General features: G+C 38.8%; 1 protein-coding gene across 1 annotated transcript; it reads left to right on the top strand.

Moving 5' to 3' along the window:
- Positions 1–263: 263 nt before the first annotated feature.
- LOC114422874 lies at positions 264–2988 on the top strand. Its single transcript, XM_028389424.1, has 3 exons — positions 264–542; positions 1852–2057; positions 2424–2988. The coding sequence occupies exons 1-3, from the start codon at positions 441–443 to the stop codon at positions 2689–2691; spliced, it is 576 nt and encodes a 191-aa protein (XP_028245225.1). The 5' UTR covers positions 264–440; the 3' UTR covers positions 2692–2988.
- Positions 2989–10846: the final 7858 nt, after the last annotated feature.

Below are 10846 nucleotides of genomic sequence, written 5' to 3'. Positions count from 1 at the left end.
AAGAAGAAAAATAATATCCAAGAAAAAAATATACTTTATTCTATAAGATGAACACCTCTTACACATTATTGATTTAAAAATTTCTCCTATATTTCTCAAATGTCTATGATTCTCTGTTCTAAACTAAACACGACCTTAATAATCAAAATTCGTGGTTGCTTCGCAAATAATACCAGGACCTGGCGCGTGACATGAACCGGCATTCCTCTCTGGCTATTTAACACGTATTATCAATATTCATTCCGTACCCTTCAAACCGAAAGTATGATACACTCCCTCCATTAACGCGTGGGTCCAACATTCTCTCTCTCTCCACTCACTTTGTTCACAGTTCACAAGTTTTCTACTTCCCTCTCCCCCCCCCCTCTCTCATCCAGTCAAACAATCAAACAAACTCATTTAGCATAGACAGTGAAGCAGGCTTTCTCTAGCAGCTAGAGATGGCAGAGGGAAGAGGGTCCACTCTCGTGCACCTCTTGGTCGTGGTTCTGTGCTTGGTCGCTTTCGGGTTCGCCATTGCCGCCGAGAGAAGAAGAAGCGTCGTAAGCCGCTTTCTCTCTCTCTCTCTTAAACCCTTTAGTTTAAAGTTACATTGCTAAGGTTTTTTTTTTATTCACTTTTATTTGTCTTCCTCGTCACACGTTATTGTTTTTATGCTAAGAACATCGTTGCTTGACAATTTGACATAGATCTATCTATATGTTAAATTTTGTGTCTGAGTTTTATGTTTTGCCTTAGGTGTGAATTTCGCTAATTCTTCCTGGTATTTGATGCAAGTGATTTGTTTGTTTAATTTCGGTAACTACCTCTTCATAATCACCATAATCAGTGCATCTGATCCTTGGAAAAACTCAGTTTTATACTTAGCACAGTTCTTGTTGCCCTTCATGCTGTGTGGGCGTTTTTCTCTCACTCCTCCTTCAATGTGAACAGGAAAGCCAATCTATGGCTGTCAGGGCCGGCCCAACGTTGAGAGAGGCCTAAACCAAATTTAAAGAGAAAATTTTTTACTTTAAAAGAAAGAATTATATGTTGAGACTTTTTGTCAACATATGTGATCTTTTTTACTTTATAAAAACCAATAGTAAATATTATTTTGTTGGTGGGCCTAAAGCATAGGCTTTAGTTGCATTATCTTTGGGTCGATCCTGAATTCGTTGTTGAAAGAACTTGTAGATCTATTGTTAATAACTGGTTATAAAATAACACCTTCAAGTGCTGGAGCCACATAGTGAGCCTGGTGCTAGAATAACTAAGGAAAGATCATATTGATGTAGCACAGGAGTGACTGCATGTCCCTTATTATAACACACAATAACCTGTCTGATGATACTTCTGCATTCTTTTTGTTGACTTCCAAAGAGCTTGTATCTATCTTCCTCACTTTTGGTATAACATCTGTTGTTTCTCCCTTTTCCTCTGTATGTGTATGTTTGTAACCATTATGTGACTTTAGAGCTTGTTGTGTTAAATGCCAAAAGTAGTGAAATGTTCACAGCAGACAACATCCTGTAAGGGAGTTTTGGTGGCTCCGTTACCTGGTTTATTGTAAATTGGTATGGGTTCTGAATAACTGTAAAAGTATGTCAAAGGGAAATAATATGTAAAAACAATAAAATACTTCTTTTCAAGAGCATTTCCAGCACTGAAATTCAGAGTCATAGTGAATTTATCACCCTATAAAACACTGCCACACTTGCATAATGGGAAGTCGAGACGTAGTATATTGCTGCATATACTTCTGATACCGTTCAGTTAATATTTTTAAAGTCAGTGTTTTTTAAATGTGGGGTGCTATATACATTTTGTTATTAATAACTTGACCCTTTTTTATTTGCTCTTGCTTGACAGGGAACCATGCACAAAATTGAAGGAACAAATGAAACATTCTGCAGCTATAGTTCAGATGTTGCCACTGGTTATGGAGTGGGCGCTTTCCTGTTTCTTCTTTCTGGTGAATCACTGCTAATGGGAGTGACAAAGTGCATGTGCTTTGGGAGGCCCTTAACACCTGGGGTAAATCGAGCGTGGTCCATTATATATTTTCTTTCTTCTTGGTAAGAATTCTTAATTCTTACCCGAGAATTTCTATTTTGTCTTAGCAGCTGATATTGAAGAAGCTAAAATATTGTGGTAGGATTAGGAATATTATATGCTTCAAATGTATGCTTTTGTTACTCTAGTGAAACTAATCATTGGAGATTTCATCATTTGCCCCATCTCTAACGGTTTAATTGTTTGATTTATAACCTACATAACCCCTCATCCTTTTGCCTATAAATTTGGTCAAAGGTAACCAGCTTAAAAATTTTTTTTTACTCTACAATATGTGGTTTTTATGTCTTTATTCATGTTAAGCTTCTTGGTCCCGACAACTCACATTGAATCTTTGAGTTTCATGTGTACATTTAATGCTTTCCCAGGGTCACTTTTCTGGTAGCAGAAGCTTGCTTGATAGCAGGTGCAACCAAGAATGCCTACCACACCAAATACCGTGGAATGATTTATGCTCATAACTTCTCATGTGAAGCCTTGCGGAAAGGTGTCTTCATTGCCGGAGCGGTTTTCGTTGTTGCAACCATGATTCTTAACGTATACTATTACATGTACTTCACGAAGGCAATGACAACACCAGTTTCTCATAAGGCAAATCGGGTGAGCTCCACTGTTGGAATGGCTGGATATGCATGATGGACTATGGCTGAAAAGGGTAACAAATTGAGTCTTAATTTCAGTGGATATCTCTATGATTGTCACTAGCAAAACGGTGATTTTCAGTTTGGTTTTTCTTAGGTGTTTATAATGTTTTTGTGGATGTTACTGGTCAGAAGCAATTTATAGCTATATCTATAAATATCGTAGTTTAGGAAAAAGAGGGTCTCTCATTATGTTATTGGGTTTCAGATAAACGTGATGTTGAAAGTCTGGAAAATGTTTGGGCCTATATTTCCCTCTAATAGAATTGGAATTTTTGAAAGTCTTGCTATCGATAAGAAAATCAACTGAGTTGGAGCTTTGGAGGCTGCATTTATATTAGTCAACTCCAAAGAAATTGGTCTTGTTTCTTGAAAAAAATTCAAGACAATAAATTGGGCCTTAACTTCTGCGCATCACATCTTGTAAAAACAGTAAACCCAATTTTTTTTCAAACATCAGTAAACCCAACTATATTCCCTGTGACAAAAGCATCCTAGTTAACTTGTATAAAGCTTCCAGCGATATTACTTTAACCACCGAAATCAGTGTCTTGTAGGTTTGATTGTTGTTGAAGGAGAAATAATATTGGAGAAAACATTTGTATTTTTTGAGATTCATATCTTTTATATTCTATTTTAATTCAAAAATTTATCTTTTATTTTTATTATTTTTATTTTCATCATCTAAACTAAACACACTGAATAGGAAGCCATCACTGAAGTCCACAACCTGATTCAACTTAAATCAAACCTCAAACTAAACACACTGAATAGGAAGCCACCACCCAAGTTCACAACCTGATTCAACTTAAATCAAACCTCAGCAAACCCAAGAGAACCTTATATTGAAGGTGCACACTTCAAATTTTTTTTTCTTCACAGCAAAGAATAAAATATTTAATAAAACAGCCTGAGGTTATGACACAAGATTTGGCAATCCCAGACCAGTAAAATAAGTACATGATATACAAAATACAGTATTACATGCCCCACAACACCTGTAACAATTTTGTGGCACACATGCCATATTCCCCCCGCCGAATGTAATAACGAACATTTGCCCCAACCCCCTCCCTAAAAACTAATTGATAAAATACCTCATGCATTTATCTAATAGCAACAAATGTTTAAGCATTAAAACTTCCATATCATGCAGTCCTTCGGTGATCATCGAGGCTCAAGCTGATGTAAGCTCCATTAGAGCTTGTAGGCCTAGGATCTTCTTCATCAATGGATTCTTTTGTTTCTTGGAAGATGAATGGTAGCGGAATGGAGAAGGAAGAGAGAGAGGAGACACCACTTCAAGGAGAAGATGAGTCTAGAAGAAGCTCACTACCATAGGAGGCCATGGATAAGAGCTTGGAGGAAGAAGGAGATGACTGAGATGAGAGGAAGAGAAGAACACAAAATTTTGTGCTCTAAAAGAGCTCTGAAATTTGAAGTTTAATTTTCAAATGATCAAAGTTTAAAAAATGCACACACATGACCTCTATTTATAGCCTAAGTGTCACACAAAATTGGAGGAGAATTTGAATTTCAATTCAAATTTCACTTGAATTTGAAATTGAATTTGTGGAGCCAAACTTTGGAGCCAAAATTTCACTAATTATGATTAGTGAATTTTAGTGATGGTTCAGCCTATTAATCCAAGATCAATTCCAAGATTCTCCACTAAGTGTGCTTAGGTGTCATGAGGCATGTAAAACATGAAGGACATGCATAAAGTGTGACTATATGATGTGACAATGGGGTGTAGTAAGCAAATGCTCACCTCCCCCTCTAAAATTTAATTGGATTGGGCTTCTACCAATTCAATTAAATTTATTTCCCAACACACACATCAAATATTCACTTAGTGCATGTGAAATTACAAAACTACCCCTAATACAAAAACTAGTCTAGGTGCCCTAAAATACAAGCGCTGAAAAATCCTATATTTCTAGGGTACCCTACCTACATTATGGAGCCCTAAATACAAGGACCAAATATAATGATTTCCTAGTCTAATATGTACAAAGATAATTAGACCCAACCTTGGCCCATGGGCTCAGAAATCTACCCTGAGGTTCATGAGAACCCTAGGACCTTCTTTAGCAGCTTTAGCCTAATCCTCTTGGAGCCTCTTGCTCATGGCTCTAGTGACTGGTCCCTTCCTAGAGAGGATTGCATCATCCCCTCCCCCTTGATGAGGATTTGACCTCAAATCTGCTAGTTCCTCCTCCTCAATATCAGCTTCATCTGCAAAAGGAATTAAATCAGAAATGGTAAAAGTGGTGCTGACTCCATACTCTTATGGGAGGTCCAACCTATAAGCATTGTTATTGATCCTCTCCAAAACCTGAAAAGGTCCATCCCCTCTAGGGCTAAGCTTGAATTTCCTTTTAGTAGGGAATCTATCCTTCCTAAGATGGAGCCAAACCCAGTCACCCTCATTAAGAACTAGCTTTTTTCTTCCTCTATTTCCTTTAGTTGAATACACCTTTTTTTGGTTCTCTATTTGGTTCTTAACCCTCTCATGCAACTTCTTTACAAACTCTGACCTAGATTCCCCTTCTTTATGTATAAAAGAAGTGTCTAGTGGGAGGGGAATGAGGTCTAACGGTGTTAGGGGATTAAACCCATAGACAACCTCAAAAGGACACTGCTTGGTGGTTCTATGAACCCTCCTATTGTAGGCAAATTCTACCTGAGGAAGATACTCATCCTGAGACTTATGGTTGCCTTTCAGAAGAGCCCTTAAAAGGGTGGATAAAGACCTATTCACTACCTCTGTTTGCCCATCAGTTTGTGGATGAAAAGTGGTAGAGAAAAGAAGTTTAGTTCCTAGCTTAGCCCATAAGGATTTCCAGAAGTGGCTAAGGAACTTAGCATCTCTATCTGACACAATGGTCCTAGGCAAACCATGGAGTCTCACAACTTCCCTGAAAAAGAGTTTTGAGATGTGGGAAGCATCATCCACCTTGTGGCATGGTATAAAGTGTGCCATCTTACTAAACCTATCCACCACCACAAAGATAGAGTCTACACCTCTTTGGGTTCTAGGAAGCCCAAGGACAAAGTTCATACTAATGTCTACCCAAGGTGCAACTGGGATGGGTAAGTGTGGAAGCAAAGCTTCATGATGAATCAACAATGATTCAAAGGTGTTTTGATGATAACAATGATGACAAAAGTGATGAACAAAAAGCTCAAGTGAATCAAAGAACATCCATCTCAAGAATCAAGATTCAAGATTCAAGATTCAAGTTCAAGAATCAAGAAGAATTCAAGACTCAAGAAGAAAGCCTACAAACAAAGATTCAAGATCTCAAGAATCAAGATCAAGATTCAAGATCTCAAGAATCAAGATCAAGATTCAAGAATCAAGAATCAAGACTCAAGATATCAAGAATCAAGATCAAGAATTCAAGAAAACGAACTGTGTTTTCTGGAAAACGTGATGAACTCGCTAAGCGAGTTCATCAGTATTCATTGAATATATGCGTTCTCGGAAGAACTCGCTAAGCGCGCCTACTGTAACGACCCGCCTTGTCGCTACGGTATCCACACACTAATATTCGATAATTTTAATTTTTATAAAAAGAACTCCCTTAATTTTTTGCTTATGAAAATAGAAGTGATTTTGTCACAACATAAATTTATCCAATAACACGCCATTACTTAAGTGAATATGCATAATTACATAGAAACAATAATTCGGTACATGTCATACACATAATGAAAATTAAATATGTTCATATATATAATTAAAATCCTAGTTTTACATCTTTAACTCAACAAAATAAAACTTAAAAACCAACTACGGAGGAGTTGATTACAAAACACAACTCTCTCCCAAAATAACGCCAACGTCATCACGTCGGCTCGGCGGCTCCTCACCAGAATCTTACTTCTTGCACCCTGCTATTGTCATTCTGCTCCGACGAACAATGTTCGTGATCATCACAGGTATCAACCACACGATACAAAATTGCAAGGGTGAGTTCATTATAAAAAGAACCAATACCAATTCCAAATAACCACAATTAGCAAGGAACATAGGCAAATATGATGAGCACACATAACATTCATATCCAACGAATATTCATCATCTACATCCAAACAATTACTCATCATTCATCCATGGACCCAATCAAGACTGCACATAATGATGCATGCACCTAACTCAACCACTCGGATGCAATGTGGTACGTACGGTCAGATCATGGACAAGTGTCTTGTGAAGTTGCAGACCAAATTTTGAGAAGATCCAACGGTTAACGAAGGCTGGACAACATTTTTACCGAGGCAGCTTCATGTAGCTTTCTCTAGAAGCTTCATTAAGAGGCTTCCTCCAGAAGCTTCCTCGTGGCTTCTTTGAGAAGCTTTCTCAAGAGACTTCTTTGAGAAGCTAGATCCTTATCTATCCACACCCCTCTATTAACTAAATTAACCTCCTTAAAAATAATTACGGATAAAAATAACACAACAAATAATCAAACATCAAACATAATTACTAATAATTAATATATATATCAGGGTGTTACACCTACTGCGCTAAGCGAGTTCATCTTTTGAGGATGAACACTCATCCTCTTGCTGGGATGCCTGTGGCTAAGCGAGGCTGAATCGTTAAGCCCAGGTAACTTAGTCAAATTTTTTGTTGATAGCCACGCGCTAAGCCGAGCTTCCCAGAGCTAAGCACATTTCGTCGTGGCATCCATCGAGCTAAGCGAGCCCTGCTCGCTAAGCTCCCGTACTTAGTGTATTTTTTGAACTGTATGGTGCTGCTAAGCGCAGCTTCTAAAGAGCTTAGCGCAAAACCTTGCGGCAGACCTTAGGCTTAGCGGGCACTTGCCAGCTAAGCCAATTATGCAAAAGCTGAATTTCTACAACTTCCGCTAAGCGATCCCATGTGTCGCTAAGCGGGAGTGTGTTTTTTGTGAAGGCCAGCTAAGTGGACCATGTCTCGCTAAGTCACCAGTGCCTTTTTCAGTTTTATTTTTCAGTTTTATTTTTCAGTTTTTAAATTTGATCAACTTGTGTCATGTTTAAGTGTTTGGTTCCTTTATATGCAGATGGCTTCTAGGAAACACAAAAGTATTGGTTCAAGACCCACAACACAATATGATACAAGGAGGTTTTCCTCCTTAGATGCTTGGAATCAGTACACAGATAATGTTTTGGGGAGAAACATCTTACCTGAAAGGAAGGTAGAGCTCTATCACACTGAGCTAGATGATTTTAAAACTGAATTGGAGAGGTGTAATTTCCATAAATGCCTCACCAATTTGGTTGATGGGAGCATGGACTTGGCTTTGGTGGAAGAGTTCTATGCAAACTTATATAGCTCTGAGGGACCTTCATCAAAGCAATCCAGAGTCAGAGGTTATTTAGTGAAGATTGATGCTGACAGTCTCAACTCATTCCTGGAGACACTTGTGGTATTGGTAGAGGGTGAGACTTTACCCACATACTCTAGATATTACAGGTTGCCCACAGATTACAGAGAGATTGAGGCTGCCTTATGCATACCAGGCCGAGGATTCATCTTGAACACTGAGGGCCATCCTGGGAAGATTCTCAGGAAAGATTTGACTAATCTAGCTCAGGTGTGGAGTGTTCTCTCATACTCCAACCTAGGCCCCACATCACATAACTCTGATCTGACAGTGGACAGAGCTAGGCTGATCTTTGGCCTAGTCTCTCGCATGGACATGAACATAGTGATGGAAGCTTGCTTGTGGAGCTTCTATGGAGGCTGGATCTTTGAGCTTCAATGAGGTCCTTTAATGGCGATTTTCCACCACGGAGATGCAGCGGAAGACAAAGGAGAAGAGGTAAGAGGTGGCGCCATCCACTAGGGAATAAGCCTTGGAAGAAGGAGCTTCACCACCAGGATGAGTCTGGGATAAGAAGCTTGGAGAGGATGCTTCAATGGAGGAAAAGAAAGAGGGAGAGAAAGAGAGAGGGGGGAGCACGAAATTGAAGGAAGAAAAAGGGAGAGAATTTGAACTTTGAGTTGTGTCTCACAAGACTCTCATTCATCAAAGTTACAACAAGTGTTACACATGCTTCTATTTATAGACTAGGTAGCTTCCTTGAGAAGCTTTCTTGTGAAAACTTCCTTGAGAAGCTTCTTTGAGAAAACTTCCTTGAGAAGCTAGAGCTTAGCTACACACACCCCTCTCATAACTAAGCTAACCTCCTTAAGAAGCTTTCTTAAGAAGATTCCTAAAGAAGCTAGAGCTTAGCTACACACACCTCTCTAATAGCTAAGCTCACCTCCTTGAGATGAGAAGCTAGAGCTTAGCTACACACCCCCTATAATAGCTAAGCTCACCCCCATGACAAAATACATGAAAATACAAAAAAAAAGTCCCTACTACAAAGACTACTCAAAATGCCCTGAAATACAAGGCAAAACCCTATACTACTAGAATGGCCAAAATACAAGGCCCAAAAGAAGGAAAAAAACCTATTCTAATATTTACAAAGAAGAGTGGATCCAACCTTGACCCATGGGGTAAAAAATCTACCCTAAGGTTCATGAGAACCCTAGGTCCTTCTTTAGTAGCTCTAGCCCAAGCCTCTTGGAGTCTTCTATCCAATACCCTTGGGGGGTAGGATTGCATCACATATGAGCTCTTATTTCTGGCCAGATGACTTCTATAGCCTAGTCTAACACTTCTAGACTTGGGTTTCCTGCTCTAATCACCGCATTATGTAGAGCCAAAGGGGTTGTCTCTAACAACCTTACTTTTGAGCGCCTAAGCCCGGTCATTAACTTGGCCTACATCAGGAAGAACTATTCGAATCCCGAGGATCTAACAGTTTCTATCGAGGGGCTAGGAGGGCAAGGGCGAGGCCAGCTGAGCTTCCTTCCACTTTTGTAGCTCCTACTCCAGCATCCACTTCAGCAGCTCCTTCTGTCCCAGCTCAGACAGATTCTCAGTGCTTTGAAGCCATGCTTCAAAGCATTCATCAGGGACAAATCATTTTATTACAGAGTTTATAGGTGGTTGCGCCTTCAGGATCTATTCCATCAGTTGAGCAGTTCAGGGAGATGGTAGCCTGGCCTAGGACTCAACCTTCTCTTCACAAGGAAGATGAAGGTCCCATTGCCCAGGTACCACAGCATGTGGAGGATGAGTCATCTGAGGCCACCATTCCAGAGCCATTTGTTTTAGGGGAGGAGGTAGGTGAGACACAGGTGAGACAGGTAGCTGCTGCCACTCTTGAGAGATCTCTTGAGGCTGTTAGACAAGTGGCCTCAGATATCTTAAGAAGGGGGGGGGTTGAATTAAGATATTCCAAACTTTTCTCCTAATTAAAAATCTATCTTACTTTTTACTTAAGTTATGAATTCCCTTAATGACAATCTTCTTAAATATTAATTCAAATGAAGCAACTTGAATATGAATATAAAGCAATAATAAATAAAGGAGATTAAGGGAAGAGAAAATGCAAACTCAGTTTTATACTGGTTCGGCCACACCCTTGTGCCTACGTCCAGTCCCCAAGCAACCTGCTTGAGAGTTCCACTAACTTGTAAATTCCTTTTACAAGTTCTAAACACACAAGGACAACCCTTCCTTTGTGTTTAGAGATTCTTTACAACAAGAGACTCACAGTCTCTTAATCCCTTAGAGAATGAGAAGAAGAAGAGGAACAAATCTCTCTAGAAAGAGATGGATTTTACAGATTGAGCACTCAATTAATTCCTTAATGAATTGCAATTGAATTGGCCAAGGAATTCTTAAGAGGATAAAATGAAATTGCTTTTTGAGAGGATAAACACTTTGTTGTTCTTAAAATCTCTAAGCAATTTCGTGTTTAAGTCACATATATATAGACCATTGGTGGTCATGAGTAAAGCCTTTGAAAAGTTGTGACTCTTGAAATTATTTTTCTGAAATTCCTGTCTGGTAATCGATTACAGTAATTGTGTAATCGATTACATCTTTTAAAATTTGAATTAAAACGTTTACTAACTGCTGGTAATCGATTACCAAAATTGTGTAATCGATTACACAGTCTAAAATTTTGAATTCAAATTTTTATAGCTGTTATAAAACGTATTTGGCCACTGGTAATCGATTACATCCTCTGGTAATCGATTACCAGAGAGTAAAACCTTTGAAAAACACTTTTTATTTTAAATTACTTGG

The sequence above is a fragment of the Glycine soja genome, chromosome 8, assembly GCF_004193775.1.
Source record: "Glycine soja cultivar W05 chromosome 8, ASM419377v2, whole genome shotgun sequence".
Taxonomy (NCBI): domain Eukaryota; kingdom Viridiplantae; phylum Streptophyta; class Magnoliopsida; order Fabales; family Fabaceae; genus Glycine; species Glycine soja.
This window is presented reverse-complemented; position numbering and strand designations above follow the sequence as displayed.

Excerpts from the sequence above, each read along its gene's own strand:
- LOC114422874 (XM_028389424.1), top strand. The coding sequence starts at position 441 with ATGGCAGAGGGAAGAGGGTCCACTCTCGTGCACCTCTTGGTCGTGGTT. Across the intron at positions 543-1,851 it reads CCGAGAGAAGAAGAAGCGTC|GGAACCATGCACAAAATTGA; the intron begins GTAAGCCGCTTT and ends CTTGCTTGACAG. Across the intron at positions 2,058-2,423 it reads ATATATTTTCTTTCTTCTTG|GGTCACTTTTCTGGTAGCAG; the intron begins GTAAGAATTCTT and ends ATGCTTTCCCAG.